At 46.9% G+C, this 17,284-nt stretch overlaps 1 protein-coding gene across 1 annotated transcript in view; it reads right to left on the bottom strand.

Annotated features, from left to right (window-relative positions):
* Positions 1 to 3,609: 3,609 nt before the first annotated feature.
* Positions 3,610 to 17,284, bottom strand: part of LOC131287540 (protein tincar) — a 34,275-nt gene continuing 20,600 nt past the window's right edge. Inside the window, exons 3-6 of the mRNA XM_058316597.1 lie at positions 5,995 to 7,854; positions 5,523 to 5,892; positions 4,490 to 4,925; positions 3,610 to 4,425 (exon numbers count right to left, since the gene is read on the bottom strand). Coding sequence (XP_058172580.1) covers positions 3,610 to 4,425; positions 4,490 to 4,925; positions 5,523 to 5,892; positions 5,995 to 7,854 — 3,482 coding nt within the window. The remainder of the gene's footprint in view (positions 4,426 to 4,489; positions 4,926 to 5,522; positions 5,893 to 5,994; positions 7,855 to 17,284) is intronic.

Below are 17,284 nucleotides of genomic sequence, written 5' to 3'. Positions count from 1 at the left end.
ATTTTGCTATCATTTTAGCTTAAGTGTTGATGTACGTCCTGCGGAAACGTTCATCATTCGTCGAGAGCTTCGTCGCATCCATCCGTCCTCCGGTTTAATGTGCAATCCGATGCAGATTTTTATTTGGTTGTATTTAGCACTATGTACTTGATCACATTACCGATCGCACTAGCATCGGCGTCAAGATCGAGCAACATTTTCCTTTAATCCGTATTCCCATCTCGTACATCGCCGCTCCGCATCTGCTTCTATAAGATGGAAAACCTAGGCCACAAACACATTCCAATTGCTCTAAAAGATAATTAAAACGTGTTACATACAAATTACCAACCAAATTGAAAAGACACAAAGAGAAAGCTCGTTTTAATGACTGGTTTGATGATGTCGGTGAAAATGTCCATACTGGCATCCCTGCTATAGTCACCAGTCTAATCAGTCTTCCGTTTGGCTTCGCTTTCGTCTCGAACCCGTTATACTGCTTTGCTTCAAACCAAAGCTGTGTGCGAATGATATCCGTTGCAGAATTTTGTAGGAAACTATAAAGGTAAAATAAAACATCCAATTTAAGTGTTTTGTTAAAATGATTTTTTCTTTTTTTTCAATAGCTTTTAGTTTAATTGCCGATTGGGATTGAAACAAAACTTGCTTCACACATTTCTACACTAGACCGGATTACAGCGCGTGTTTGGAAATAAACTACACAATACCAGTGGCTCTAACGCGTTGACTTCACTAAACGGGCTTAACTAAGTACAACTTATCAAACGATCGGCTGCTCCATCACGGGCACGGTTACCCCGGTTATCAACAGGCAAAACGAAATCTCGCATTTTCTAAAATAAGTGTACAAATAAATACTACATTACATGCTGTTCGATATAATGGGATTTAGGTCCTCCTTCTTATGCCTCCTTGTCCGAGTGTATCTTACTTTCGCAATCTTTTTTGTCTGCTTAATTTATTTCCTTTCCTTAGCGTCCTTACTTATCGTCCTATGATACTTGTATGTGTTGTGTGTATATATATATATATTTGGGTCTATATATAAATAAGCTTTTTCTCTTTATATGGTTATGCCGTATCGCAGAATTCAACGGGCTTCCTTCCTTCCTTTTAATCGCTCCATGCTGCAGGACGCTTGCCTGATGTTTTATGGTTCATTCTTAATTGTCCTGCCTTCCTTTAGTCCAGATTGGTAGATAAACCTTAAAAAGAAGTAGAACAAGCATCACCACCTTTTCATCGTTAAGTTTTGATACTGCTGGCAAACAATGTTTATAGCAATAAAAGCGTACTCTAAACATTTTAAGAGAGTGTAAGTTGCCTCCATTTAAACCCCCACGCTCCGCCCCATGGGCCTAATATTGACGATCGTGTCCTCTCTCGTACTAGCGAGAGCTATACAGATTGTGTGGTGTTGGATCATACCTGATCTACACCGGAAAGAGTTATCCAGCCATTATATTTCTTACAACTTCTACCATATTTCTATCCTTTCTTAGTTGAGCCTATAAACCCGCCCACGAATGGTTCGTCACTAATTGTGGGGTAAACATTTTGGTAAAAAAACGTGTTCGATTGAGTTGTAAATTTTGACTATTCGTTCGTTACGTAAAATTTTACCTTATCCTGAACGTTTGGTAGCACATGATCGAATCGGTACAATGATCTGAATGATAATTTTCGAGCGATTTGGAAATGAAGTCCGATGTATCGAGGCTGTCCATGTATGCTGCTTGTTATCCGATCTCGGGACCTCGCGAGGCATGAGCTATACAAACTTATGCACGTACAGAACGTCATGTATTGTAATTCGTGTTGGTTTCATTAGCGGGGTTTTCTTATACGATCCTTTATTCATCTGCCTATCACCCTCCGAGGCACGCTTGCTAAACTCCCTTCTCCGAGCGCTCTACGTACATATATGGCAATAAAATGTCACTACAATACACGGTGCAGTAGTAGATGGCAAAAAATCGGTCTCAAGTTTATATTGTCCTGTGGTTACAATACTTTGCTGCAAATATGGTTCCGTTTGCCGCATCGGCGTCCCAATGCGCCGGGACGCGTCGGATGGATTGGTTGGTTGGTATGTTTTGTTTCTTCTTCTCGTTTTATGTTTCATGCTTCCTGTAGTAGTTATGTAATCTTCGCTGATTAACTTCTCTCCCTGATGTATTGAAATGTGATTTTTGTTTAGCGCACGACTATGGCAATAGTGTAATGTTGGATGCTGAAGCACGGTATGGTTTGATGAATGAGCTGTTCGTTCTATTTATTGCATACTTTATAGTTGGCCATTGGGAGGGCATTCTTTCCCTCCTGTGTAGAGCTGCAATGTTCCTTAACCTGTATAAATTGTTCAAAACTCGTGTCGTTTCCCTGGTCGAATAAACTGTTAAGAAACAGGTTAGAAAATGTTTGCAAAGGTCTCGTCATTGGTAACATTTAGCCTCGTTCGAGCTACGAAACATAGCAACCATTGACCATTAAAGATTTGAGTTTATGCATGGTACTGTGAACTGTACGCAAGAAATTGTAATCACTCTCTTTCTTCAAATCTCGATAAACAGATGAAATGAATCGAGAATTGCCATATTGCCCTTGACGACCTTATTTGCAACATTTTCCTTTCCGACGTTCCATATGTATCCGTTTCGTTTGCATGTCTTAGGGGTCCTATAGCGCCTGGCGGGGTTAAAAGGAGTATGATATGATGTAGTTACGGTTTGGGTCCGCCGTTAGGGTGAAATATTCAGTGGATATGCCTGTTTCGCTAGAACTTTGGACTTTACCATACGTTTGAGGATCGTCTCTGCTGAAAGCGTTATACCCATGTTTGTATCTTGTACATGACCGGCGGAGGAATCGATCGTTCACTCGAATGAACCGGGAATTTGATCTATTCTATGCAATCGCCGTTTACGCTATCTATCGCACGATCTTGGTAGCTAAAATACTACTTAACTCCGCACCCGTTTCGGTGAGGTGTTTGTAAAATGTACAAAACGATCGATGGCGATCGGTCGCGTTTTCCACCGCAACGATATCTGAACCGCAGCGCAGAGCTTCTACAAAAGCTAAAACCGTCAGTCTGTCGCGTTTCCTATTACAGAAGGGAAAGAGAAGGGTCCTTTCGAACCCTCTTTCGTGAGCTTCCTGATGCTATAGCATTCGATATATTTTGTCCTAGGACAATATCACCCCGGGTAATTCTTATTATTTGCTTGTTTTGTTATTCATCCCCTTCGCGGGAAACGTTTAAAGCGAAAGATGCTGTACGTTAATGAGCGGAAGGAGGCGATGGAACCGCATGTCTGTATTTATGAGATAACTTGATGATACTTTCCGATATAATAGCTGCATATTTGTTTTAGTCATTACTATGTACATAAGCTTCGGCTGCCAGTGGATTCTATGAACAATTGTTTGGTTAATGTATGTTTTTGTAATGTAAGCGAGATGTGAGATTTGTACAGCTTAATCGAACAGAAAGTGTGTACTGTCTATGACATCACGTGTGCTTCCCAGAACGCCCTACGGTATGTGAGTGAGAGTTGTGCGACGACGCCGAACGAACTTTTGAGGATCACCCAAGCGGGGTCTCCCTTAGTGCTGCATCTGCATACTGCCGATCTGAGCCGCATTTATGTACATCTCCCGGTCCTGGTCGGAGATCATGGAGTAGTTGGCCGAGTCACGATCCTCCGGAATGGTCGCCGGTGGTAGGAACGTGCTGTGGTTTGAGTGTGAGTGCGAAGGCATTCCGGGAACTCCACCACCACCACCACCGCTGAGTGGGTCGTGCAGGAGCTTGGAGAATGTGTGGTGTCCGGCGCCCAGTCCCAGGTGGCCGTACGGCGATTCGGCGTTCTTCATGTACGGTAGCCGCTTGAGGAACTGGTTGGAGGAGGTGGCATAGCGCAGCCCGTTCGGGAGTGTCGTGTGCTGCTGCAGCTGCTGCCGGGAAGATCCCGACTGGGGCGGCGTGAAGGACGTCTGGGAGTGATAGTGGTGATGCTGCTGCTGATGATAGCCGGCCGGCAGGGGCATCGTGCTGCACTGGGGGTAGTCGGACCGGTGATGCATGTCGGTGGAACCGCGCGTCAGGGGCAGCGTGGCGCTCGTGCCGTCCTTGTTGAAGCTGGACATCTTCATGTTGGTCGAGCGGCCGAACGGTTCTTCCTGGATGGCCGGTGGCGGTGGCTTGATGATGGACTTGTATGGGCCGGAGCGTGGCCGGATGACTACCTCGTCGCGCTCCTCACCCGAGTGCACGCCGCTCGAGGTTTCCGAGGGCGCATCGCGGCAGTCCGGTGGCGAGGTGGAACTTTCCGTCGAGGTAGAGTCCGAGCGTGGGGTCAGGGCTTCCGTTGGCATGCCGGAATCGGCCCGACGTAAGCATCGGGGCGTTGATCCAGGACCCTGAAATCGATCGAAAATGGCCATTAGGTGTTTATCACTGCTTGAAGGCATCGTTGGTACGCACCACGTTCTCCAAATGGTTGTGTACGGTGACGGTGACTGGTGCTAGCGGGCTGCTGAGGGACTGTTCCGGCGATCGCATAAACGTCTCGCGGGACATGGTGCGGCTGATCGGTGGCTCGAGATCGCGGGTCGACGCGTACGTCACACTGTCGTCCCGCACGCACGCCAGCAGCTTCCCCTCCTCGGACGTGTCGTCGGCGTGGTCGTTGGTGCTGCCGACAAGCGTGTTGCTGTTGCTGGCCTCGTCCAGCAGATCGCAGTCGTCGAGCTGTGGCGGCGGGGGCGGTGGAGGTGGAGGCGATCCGGATGGGCCCGGATGTTCGTACGGGCCGAGGTGTAGCAGATCGCCGGTCGGGCCCCTTAGCGTAGCGTAGTCTCCGTCGTCAGCTTCCCCCGTAAGACTGGACAGACGTATCGTGGTTCCACCGGACGGATGGCTGGAGGGAGGGAGGGATTCGCACGGTTAGGAGGGCGTTAGAAAGGTCGCCAGACCATTTGACAAACAAGCACAAACGATACAAACAAGGACAAGCAGTAATAAAACGGGTTTAGAATTTTTTTTTTTGCGAAAAACAATGATCAAAACGGGTTCTAATGTGCAAAGTAGGCTCTAACTTGAATGGTGCGTTTATAATAGAAAATCGAATACTCGTATAAATGAAGGACTAATTGGTAAATATTGCAAATACAGATTCTCCTTCGTGGCATCTAGCAAGCGACGACGGTTTTCTAGCAGTTGTCCACCTTTATCTGGCTTGTGGTAACCGATTAGGTTTTAAAAACTAAGTGGAAAAATTCTAGAAAATCGCCAACACTCCCTGGAAGCCGTTGGGAAAAGCTGCAAAATGTGCATGCAACCAAAACGCGAACGTAAAAATTACAGGGAAAGTATTTATGTACAAAATGATCAAGCAACAAGCACAGACACACACAACACAAGCATGACACTTAGTTCAAACAACACACAAAATCCGATTGAAGGAAACCCCCCCCGGAGGAACGGGGCGGGGGAAAACTTGTCTCGTATGCTTTACCGCTTGTTGCCATGTTCGTGTGGACCGAGCGCAAGCTCGGAGGACGTACTGGGTACTTCGTTGAACGTGACTTTCAGCTTCGGCGAGTTCGGTGCAATCTTGGGCCAGTAGATTGTTTCCTCTTCGCCGCCGGAACCGGAGCTGGCACCGCCGGGCCCTGGCTGGCCGGCCGACGCCGGCAACCCGTTGGACGTTCCGTTCGGTGAGCGAAGACTTCCGTTGCCCCGGAGCAGGGGTTGGCTGGCCGTTCCGGGCCCGCCACATGCGCGTCCTCCGTCCAGCGGAGGTAGCTTGAAGTGCCAGCGGCGCTTGGCGGTCAGTCCCAGCCAGAGGACGATCCACAGGAACAGGTGCACCACGGAACCGAGAGCTGTGGAGAGAAGGATTTTGTGGGAATGGGGTTTAATTTTCCGAATGTCTTTGATCGTGTTTGATCTTGTAGAATTAATAAGGATAAGGTGTGTGTACATACCGGCGGCTAGGACCGCTCCATCGAGACTTCCCCGGTAGGTGGCGCTGAGGTCGTGCATCAGCGGAGCCTTGACGACGGCCAGGGCCAGGACGAAGCAGAGCGACGAACAGTGCGCAAAGTACGCCCACACGTCCGCACTCTGCTTGGCGGTGATCATGCGCCGATCGCGCACCTTCGCCGCCAGCTTCCCGTGCCCGTACAGATACAGCACCATCGAGGAAGCGATCGTAAGCACGAGCGCCAGGATGGTGAGCGCCACGGTGACCGTCCCGTTGAGGATGAGGGCCGGCGCCTGCAGGGGCAAGGCCTGCCCGAGCGTCTGCAGCTTGTAGAGCACGCTCGCACCGGCGAAGCTGAGCAGGATGTCCACGCCGTTCGCGATCATCTGCAGACTGAAGAGACAGGCGAACGACTTGGACGTGTGCCAGAAGACGGACGGATAGCGTACGGCCCACACGGCCAGCGCCACGGCCAGGTTGACGAACTCCGCGCTGGGCACCGTGGACCAGGCCGACCCGGCACTGAACTGCCGGTCGGCCGGCGAGCCGAACAGCTTCGCCAGCAGCGCCGGAAAGCCGACCAGCTGCATCGGACGGAAGGTGAGGTTACCGGGGGCCGCGCCGATCAGGAAGGCGGGCTTGATCTCCATCCCGTTCTCGTCCTTGATGATGAACTCGTCCTCGTCCACGCTCGGGATGCTTTCGATGCTCTCGAGGCTTTCGCTGCTAAAGTTTTCGCCACCCCCGCTCGACTCGCGTTTGTTCTTCCGGTTCGCGCCGCCGGTAGACGCCGCTGCAGCCGGCGACTTGGCGCTGGCCACCGTCGAACCTTTGGGGGGTTTGATTTCGATGATCTTCGAGTTGGTCGTGACCGGCGTCGAGGGGATGATGTTCTCGGGCAGGTTCACCGGCTTGAGGATGTGAATGTCGCTGTCCTTCGTGGCCGCCGGTGCCTTCTTCACGGTGGTGGTCGGGGCGACGGTGCTTGTCGTTGTCGCAGTTGGGCGCTTCGGGGGAGCAGACTTCACCGTCGTCGCCGGCTGGATGGTGGTGCTTGTGGGACGGTTTCCTTTTTGCGAAGGAGATTTCTTGCCACCGCCGACTCCGGAAGTGGGGGGTTCGATCAGCGTCGGTGTGCCTTCCGGTTGGTTCAGTGCACTCCAGTCCAGCTCCTGTTGCTCTTCGAGCTCCAACCGTGTGTCCACCTCCTCGACGTACCGATGCCGTGGCTGCTGCTCCTGGTGATGCTGACCGTGATGATTTCCGTGATGCGCGTGCTGCGACTTCACCTTCCCACCCGCATGACCCTTCCCATTCGATGCCTTCCGATGGTGGGCGGCGTTCCGATTCGGTTCCTTCCGGCGGCTTTCGCGACTGCCCTCTCCACTGGCGTACGGTGGCACGGTGCTGGCGGTCGGTCCCGAGGTCGAATGCCGGTGGTGCTTCCCCATGCCGGTTGCCGGAGCTACCGTGGTTGTCCGCAGGTTTCGCACCGGCGGCAGCGTGTGCAGCGTGGTCGGTGGTTCCACCAGGTGGAAGTTCTCCATGGTCGAGATGGCGATCGGGCCATTGACACCTCCGGCGAACAGGGTGCCCATCTCGAGGGCTTCGTGCGTTCGGAACGCCTCGTCGCTGGTGTCGAGCGCTCCGAGGCTATCGTCGTAGTCGGCGAACTTTTCCACCAGATCGCTCTGCTCGAAGTAACCGTTCCGGTACAGCTTTCGCTCCAGTTCGCTCAGCGCCGGACGGACGGTGGAAGCGGTGGAGTTTGCGTAGGTTGGGGACGAAGTCATGAACGATAGCACCACTAGGCGATCGCTGTGCGTTACCATGAAGTCGAGATCCGTTCGCCAAACGTTATCTGGAAGTTAACAGAATGATAAAATCGTTGTTAAACCAATCGAAACATTTATTCATAGGAAAAATATAGGTATTATGTTTCCACCATAGCATTTTTGACTCTACCACCATAGCATTTTTGACTTGTTTTTGCAAAGAACAAGGTTTTTGTAACAGTCCCTCCTTTAAGATTTTTGGTTTTAGTTCATAGATTGATTTACCAAGTTTTTGTTTTATTTGAAATTGTACATTGTTGGTATTTTATTTTAAGTAACTGTTCAACGTTATTCCATTTCATTCAAGGTAGTGTCTGAAATTTCTCTACTAGAGCAGGGGTCGGCAAAGAAAAGAATATTTTTCAAGCAAAATTAAAAAAGAACATATCCTAATTCTTAACGAATTTGTTACACCTTTCTTCGTAAAAAAGAGGCTAGCGTACGAGGTATTCGATACCAGGCGACATCTTCATATACTGTTATTTGAGATGATGACTTTCTCAATTGCATTTTACTATCGTTCGTACTAAAAATTTCCCTGCCTCGAAAATCCGGCGGCGAGATAGTATGTATACACTCCATCCACAATAAATACTATACTTAACTTAATATAATAACTTAATACTTAATATAATAACCTAACACTTAACTTAATAAATACTATTATGTTTCACACCCGGTTGACAAAAATTCAAATTTTTTGCAGCTGTCATGTAGTACCAGCAAGTTTTTCCATGGCAGATTGTTGGGACTCTTGCTGGAACTACATAGTACCAGCAACAATGTCAATTTCTGTCAACCGGGCAATATTCAATTTTCCCTCAGATGAGTTATTTTGATAACAGAGAGCACAGCAGTAAAACCTTTTAATAGTAACATAATGCAAGCATATGCTGAATTTCGAGTATAACAAAGGCAATTAGTTTCGCAATTCGCCACAATTTCGAGTTCTTTTTCATCATCTAATTTCTTTCAGGAAACATGTGCCGACCCCTGTAATAGAGTTTAACTATAAAACAATTTATCGAGTCGTCTTGAGCACTCTTTGAAGCAAATTTTCTGATTAAAAAAGTTCTTAAAAATGTAATTTCGGAGACTCATGCCATTGTTGTTCGATTAGCCATGTGATGATACTAATAAGAACTCGAAATCGAATGATATCAACATATGTTTCTGTCAAGCGCCTCCGGGAGCAATGCACGACTTCATGTCACCCAATTTCAAAATATTCGACTTTTGGTTCAATGTTGGGAGAATTCCTACTGCACCGTACATAGTTGTACGCTTCCAATGCCAACAACCCTGTGGTGAAAATGAAGCCCCAAAGGCAACTGGAGCATTCCCGGAACGGCCCGACCAATAAATTAGTTTCATTTCCGCCGGGATCCCGGTATCCTGCAGTGGAGGTTCCATAAAGAAACCCTTGCAACGGGAAGCAGACACTCGTTGGCAATCTCTTTCCGGAATTCCCCGGCCGGGGGCTGGTCGTCGGCCTTTCTTGTCGTGCCGCTCGTCGTGCCGCTGGCGATGGTGATTGCACCGTGCACCGTTTTCCGATGCATCCCAATGACACACTTTTGGCGCACGGCTTAAATATTCTCTTTCAAGTCCCGGTGAGTGAGTGAGGCGAGGCGAGGCCGAAGAAAGAAGGCAACAAGGCGGATTCCTTGCCGGCCCCCGGAGGCGATGCATAATTCAGGCAAATTGAGTCGAACCGTCTCTTCGGGGTCCTTCGGCTCGGGTGCAATCATTGTTCCGCTTCCGTCGTCACCGTCGAACCGAGCCGATGAAGAAGATGTACTGGGATGCAGCGCTTCCGGTTGGGGCAATTAAATGCACCTAGGCAGGAGAGAGCCGAGATTCCGTGCCACGATCAAACATTTCCACACTCCTTACCCTATAGAAGTCAAAGGGACTTTCCTTCCTATTTTGCATCCCGGCCATGGGGAGGTTTATATGAGTGTGTCTGTGTGTGTGTGATAGAGGACGGCGGATCAAAAGCGAGATCCTGCTGCCAGCGGTGCGGGCAGACTTTGTTTGTAGTTCGGCCTACGCCTCATTGAACTTTGATGATCGAATGTGTAAATGAAGGCTTATGAAGTGGAGAGTCAATATTTGACCGGTGTCGGGCGTTCGAAGTTGGCCCTACTACCTGGTGGCCAGAATTGCAAAAAAAAAATCACAACCAAAACTCCTGGAAACGCTTACGTGCGGGTTGCAAATTACTTCGCACTTTGTTTGGGCCGGATGGATCACATCGAGTGCCGCGCCGGAAAGTCTTGTTTAACTTTCGTGGGGTTTCGAGGATTATCGTGAAAAGCTATTCCGGAAAGTAGACCACTTTGGATGAATGCTACCAGATGAGTCCATTACGGTTGCTTTTAGTGAAGCTTCGTCGTTAATAACCGTCACGAGGACCCGGAAGGGAATTGTTTTAAGTCCAACAACAACACAATATTGATGTATGTAAATCGATTGTAAACAAATAAGCCTGATTCAGCTTTTCTGCACTACTAGGAAAAGCAGTAATATAAAAAAAAACAGAAGTGGTAAAAATTGAACGGAACAGAAAAAAGAAAATAAAAACCCTTGAGCGAAAAGTTGTGTAACATCTCGCTCGTGAGATTTTCATTTTAATTTTAGGCCGCCACAAACCCAACGCTCTACTTTCCCATTCCGGTATGGCCGACCAGAAGCTTCTAATCGTTCGGCTTGACGCTAAACAGTCCAGAAAGCGTGAAAGTGGAAAGTAATCAAAACCGCCCAAGGGCTTCCATTCCAGCGTTCCGAACCCAGCCGAACTGGCCCACTAGCCAACTGCCTTAGACTGATAGAAGTGTAATTTTCTCAAGCCATTCCGTTCAGCTGTGCGAGCAGTTTTTCTTTCCTTCCGCATTGTTACACTCTGTCCATCTAATCACCATCCTCAGGCCGGAGGGCCCGTGGATACTTACGACTACCCCGTATCCTGAGTCCAGAAGCTCCCATTCGCAAAAGAAAAACGGCCGAAAGGCTGCAAACTTTTACCAAGAAGCTGGCTTTAAAGTCGGCCGAAGAGCGAAAAAAAGAACCTCCCGAAAGCTAAAAGGAAACGTGATTAATTAAACGTCAACTTGGGAACACTGTTTAACGAACTGGTATGGACATTTGCTTCCGGTTTCGGACGGAAGGCGAACGATAGTCAGCATGATTTTATTGTTCGTTTGTTACTGTCCATAAAGTGGGTACGAAAATAGCTGCGAGGGTGAACACATCTTCCGGAAGTTTCTCGTTTGCGCTCTTTTTTGCTATACTTTTTGCAACGTTCTGTTATTACTTTTTTATTTCTAAAGAAATCCCCTCCCCCTTCATCTTTATCACACTTTTCACAAATCTTTCCGTACTTTGTTCCTTCGTAACTTTTTTTTCTTACGTTTGCCATTGTCCTTACATCTGTAATCCTGCTTGCACTTTATTATGTCGCCGGTTTTGTAAGGCGACGGTAACGATGTGAAAAGTTACCTTCCGGCACTACGGTTTTGTCTCACGTCGGGTGCGTTTAATTATTATTAGTTAAAATAAGCCGAATAAAGAAGGTAAGATAAGATGAAAATCCCTTTCCCGGAGGCAGCTAAATTTCGCGTTCAAATCGTCATTTCCTTTCACCAAAGCATCGAACCGGAAGCTGACATGATTAGCTGCTCCTCCCTGTTTATGGTGAGGGAGAATGCTTCCGGCTTATGGGTTGCCGTTTCTTCCCTAGGGTTTTCCGAACCGTGACTAAGATGGAACAGTTTTCGAAGAAAATATCGATGCTACCTGATTATTAATTTGCTTGCCGTCAAGCGGAAGGGATCGGTTTGTAGAATCGATACGGGAAGTGATGTGTTGTTTTCTAAATGATTTAGGCTTCAAAGGCGTGTGGGATAATGCATACAATTTTCGTATTTTCCGATTATGTGTTTAGAGTATAAAAGAAGCAGGACTTTATGTTATGTATTATTTCAAATGGGGGTGCCCATGGCGCAGCGGTAGCGCGAGGAAACACCACACCACAGGTGTGGTATCGAATCTCGAGTCTGGCACCCTCCGGTATTACGAACGGCTGACCACCGATCTATAATATACCGTCTTTCGGTCACACAAACTCTCTTCGGAGAGAGGCCTTGTCCCACTAGGGGATGTCGTGCCACATAAGAAGATTATTTCAAATAACAATGACATTTTTAACAGTAAGATATGGTGAAAATTGCTCAAATTATGAAATTATTATGAAGTTTAACGGTGCAGCTTTGCATAACATTTAATTTATTTCAACTGATCTCAACCATTCCCATACTGACGTGTGGCGACGAGAATGGAGCCACTTTTCAATCATTCATCGTCCTCGGAGATAGGTTTCCATTCTTCCATTTATTTTCCTTCTCCAAATAGGACCTCTTTTATCTGTTCGACTCTGATGCTCCGTGTTTCATAATCATCGTCTGCCACCAAAAGTGAACGCATGAGAGAAATTCATGTAGAAGAATAAAAACAAACTAAAAAAAGAAAAAAAGAAAAACGCTTCCACCATTTTCCGGCGAGTGATAAAACGCAGCCGGGACCGAGCTTGAAGTTCGCTTTACTTCCACCCACCAACCGCGTACCACCTGCCCCGGCGATGTCCGGTGGAGTGCAATAATGTGAATGGAAGTCATTAGTTCTAATTACATTTTTCCGCTGCACTGTTTCCGCGAGACGGATCGTTTCGGAACGGGGGCGGGAGGGTTTTAGTTCCATCTCCGGAAGACCCCGTACTTTCCAGAGCCGGTGACGCTTGTGGATTCTTGATCCTTTCCGGTGAGCCCGAGGTCAGACAGTTTGTCGATCAGGTCTGATTGGATACGAGTTGAAAAGTTGACGGGTTTTCATTGCTTCCACCTGTGCGAAGATGCGGTAGAAGAGTTCGATGGCGTTCCGAGATGGGCCGAAGGAAAATAATCAGCTTAATTACCTTCTGGGTGGTTTTTGTTTGACTTAGTTTTTTTTTCCATCGGAATGAGTGTTGGGCATATTCGATTTTCAAGCATCCACTCCGGAGGGCTTAATTAATAAAGCACTTTACAAAAGGGATAAATGTTTTTTTCCTGTTGGTCTTTTAAGTAGGATCTAAAAGAGGGTTTTAGTTTTGTGATGTAAAAAAGAACCAAAACTGTAAATGCACATGATAGGAATGTTAAAATGGAGTGGTTAAACACACTCCACGGGTTAAGCACGTAACATTTTGTTTCATTTATGTCCAGTGACCTCCCATTGGCAACTGGTTGACTTTTTGCTGGACAACGTTTTCCGCTTCCACCGGCAAAGTGTTACAACCATTTCGCTCGCAGTTCTTTCCAGTTTGTTTGTTCAGCACCGGGAACCACAATCAGATTCGGTTGCAACCCGTCCGGAACGTTCGGTGTTCGTTACCAATCCGATTGCCGGGTGAACGATACACAAGCTTTTAGTGGCTTTCTCACCCAGCGTTGGAACCGGCAGCTTACGTGCCACACAGCTCGAGCATGAAACAGGCACATTGCCTGCAGGAAATGGACTATGAAACTTCATTTTTACTTCCCGCTTCGTGCAGGTGCAGTTTTTCCCCGTCTTTTTGTTTACATTCTTGCGAAAGGAAAATCCTTCCTCTTTCCACAGGTTTAGGTGAGTTACGGGACGAAGGCTCTTTGTAGCCTTTCTTGGAACATGCAATACGATCTTCCTGCTGCGTCTTGTGCAACTTTTATTATGCTCGTCGTCGCGGGTGGAGGGGGGGGGGGGGGGGAAATGCACTTTGTCACCCGAGCACAATGGAAACGCATCGGTTTGAACGGGAAATGCATCGCACGGCCACTCGAACAAGCAAACTTTGTATTGTGACCGTTTCGAGCGGAAGTCGACTACCGGGACGTTTTCTGCTCGTCGGTTCGATTTTCCTTCCTGGAAAGCCAAAGTCGACGAAGGAAATCAACATGCAGGGAAACTTTGTAGCGCAGGTAAAGGCGTGTACTTCTTTTTTTTTTTGCTCGATCCGAGAAGGAACCATTTTTCTCTGGCGCTATTTAGCAGTGAGCTGCTTTTATGGTTCGTTTGCCATTAGGTGAAATATGGCGTCATGTTTTCCGCTGGGAAAATCGGTTAACCAGGTCACCAGCGACCAGCGGAGAGCGAGGGCTCTTGATCTGATTCGATCTGTTCTGCTGGCTGGTTGAGGGTTGGAGTGCTGTGGTGCAACGTCGTTCGCCTGAAACCGGTCCGGAGTTGAGAGCTTACATGAGGTAAGAAAGGCTCTTAAGAAGACTTCCAAGAAAAGGCTATCGTAATACCTGATCAGACTCCACCCGTTTGGAGTGCTATAAAATTGTGTAATGTATACAATGGATGATTTGAACATTGATAGACATTTGAACAGACATTGATGCAATAAAGAGTGATAGTTATCTGATAATAATTGCGTTTCTGTGTATGATTCTATTTCGATAAATTGTTGCTGGGGTAGGAATACCGATTGAGTTTCACATAGTTAAACCGACAAACATACGATCAAAAGGTCGAACCACTAGTGATTATTAATGTCGTTGTCCAGTGAGCAGAACTTAATTCCACAGGGATGTCTATGTCTAGGATGACTGACTGTCTCTGGTCCAAGTCTCCTAAAGATCCAACCCTACGGAAGTAACGGGATTAAATTCAATTTAATTTTTATACCTTCCGCCCCCCCCCCCCCCTCCCCGTTGGAAAACCTGCTGTTGGGCTGGGCGGTCATTATGTTCCGGCTCTCTTCCGGCAGGGACATCCTTCGCAATCTTTCGACCAAGCGAAGTTATCTATCCCTTCCCTTCTCCAAAAACCCATATCTTTTCCCGCACAGTTGCTTTATGTCTCAATCGGCTAGATTTTCTCTCCCGACTTGCCGTTTGACGTGCTTGGGTATCCATCGGAAGAAAGCGCATGCAGAGGGGGAAGATAATGAAGAGGGATGGAAACTATTTCCGGGCTACCGTTTTCATGGTGTGATGGCAGTTTCAGTCCATTTCCTTGGCCGGCCCAGGGAATGCTGGGAATGATAGCAATTAAAGCTGATCTATTTCTGATTAAGCGCAGACGAAAGGGGATGAACGTTGTGGTCGGACGTGGATTGGGTAGTCTGTTTCTCAGCTTTCCAGAATTACAACGTTCTCCTCCCCCCCCGCCTCTAGTTTTATCCCGTTTATCGTAAAATTAACGATCGGTCACAGGGTGAGAGATACGTAATTTTCTTAATGCAGATTTATTCGACCATGGTTTTGTGGGAGACAGATTTTGTGGATGGACTCATCGCTTGAATGCTCTGTTATTTTTCTTTGTTCAATATTCCAGTCCCCGGAACTGCCAGAAAATCAATCAACGAGAAGCAAAGACGTGGAGCACCAGGCGTCTCCATCACGTGAGTTTGGAAATATTGAATTTTCGTTCAAATGAATCCAATATTTTATCAAGCACACCGGACCAGTGAAAATAATTACGAATATTGATATTGGCTCTACTAACGACTTAAAATTTGTCTTTAAGACTGATTACTTGTGCACCTTAAATAGCCAAGCGTTAAGAAAGCGTAATATTTGTAGATAAATATAATACCGTTTGTATGCCTTTGGGCCGAACACGGCGCGGGGTGTGAATTTTCCCAACAGCATTTTACTGTACAGCTGTTTCCCCACGGAGTCGCTCAGCATTTGAATGTTCACTAGCATAACGTAACACGTTCGCTCGTGTTGTTGTTCCTTCCCCGGCAAACATCCCCTGCATCTCCTTCGCTTCTATACTCCTCACGTACTATCTAACGGATATACGGATGGTGAATAAACACAAACAATAACATGACTTGCTGCCGAACAACGTTGTTACCGTCTATGGCACGGTGCTATTCCTGAAGGGGTTTACAGGGCCGGGTAAACAAGGCACATTTTTCTCGCTTTATTTTTCCGTTGAAGCCGAGCCGAGCTTGAAACGACGGATGGCTTTCCAGGGCGAAGGACCCAGGAACTGGGGTTAACGTCACGTGCAGTCCCAAGGTGGCATTTTTCCCTTACGTTACGTCTTACCGAGCGGGAAATGGTACAGACACCGTGACGGATGGAATAAATTTCACAGGCCCAGGATGCTTTCCCCACGCTTTCTATTCGCCAGCATCCGCGTCAGATACTCGCGTTCCCGGACTTTATTTTCTCCCCTCGTTGCCTTGCGACAACGCAGTGTTTCTGTTTGAATGCAAAAATCTGTCCTTCCGCACTTGTGCGCAAGGTAAACGCTACCGATCTGGTTGTGGAACGGCGACCGAATGGTTCAAACCGGCGGAACAAATGTTTCCTCAATCGACATGATTCCGCTGATCTCTGGTACGGCGACTTAAAAGGGAACGAACCTTGGTGGAACAACAATGAGCGGAAGGACTGTCACGGTCTTTAGCGAAATTGAATTTACTTTCACCATTGTCATCTTAAACAGATTTTAATGATGCCTCTTGTTCGCCCGATTGTCCCGAGGTGTTCGGTTGGGTGGACTGCTTCAGTTCGTGGAAGAATGCCAAACGGTCAGAAGATGGAGGTTGTGGGGAACATTGTTTGCAGGAGGAAAGTGGTGTATCCTTTAGCCGTGATTCCACCTTAACTCTTGAGTGCAAATTTCAACATTATCAATTCAAAACATGACATAACGAAATGAAGAATCTACCATATTTTTATGATATTTTAAACCCATTATTGTCTTACGATATTTTCGATAAACTTCAATTTTACATACTTTTATACTATTTAAAAATCAAATGTTTGTCTCGATAAAATTCCTAACATGACATTTTTAATCCACATATGCTACTAGCTGAAAAGATGCGTATGGTACTTTGACTTCAGCCATTAAGAATTGATCGTCTTATTGACTCACTCCATGAGGAAAAATTCGTAAATTTTTCAAGCGGTTTCACCTGAAAATGTGGAGAACCGGATCACCGAAGCTTGTGCCAGACAGGCGTGAAGGAATAGTTTGAAATTAATTTGTAATGCAAATGGATCCCAAATCCTCTCCCAATGATCCAGTCGAAGGGCTTCCGACTGACGACGGGATGACTTAGGGTTCTGTAATCTGTTTTCGGTGGTTTAAAACAAAGCAGAATTTTTCGAGGGGTAGAACTTTCTTTGTCACTGTACGAAGAATGTTGGTTTAGAGTTTTTGTGGCAGAATCAACGATGCATTATTCACGAGAAAAGCTATTTCCGCAGAAGAGCTGAGTGTGGTGATGGTAGCATGAAATATTTTTTGTTCTAAATGAAACATTGTGAATATTTTAAATGTGGAAAACGATCAAGTCAACCTTTCCTGGCAACCAACCAAAGTTACACTAGAACTGAGGTTTACATTTAGTAAAGTAATAGACATGAAAAGAGCATGATTAAATAACCTTAAGTGAAACTTCATCAATTC

This window comes from Anopheles ziemanni, chromosome 3, assembly GCF_943734765.1.
Source record: "Anopheles ziemanni chromosome 3, idAnoZiCoDA_A2_x.2, whole genome shotgun sequence".
In the NCBI taxonomy this organism is placed as follows: Eukaryota; Metazoa; Arthropoda; class Insecta; order Diptera; family Culicidae; genus Anopheles; species Anopheles ziemanni.
Note: the sequence above shows the minus strand (reverse complement) of the source record. Positions and strands in the feature narration are given on the sequence as shown.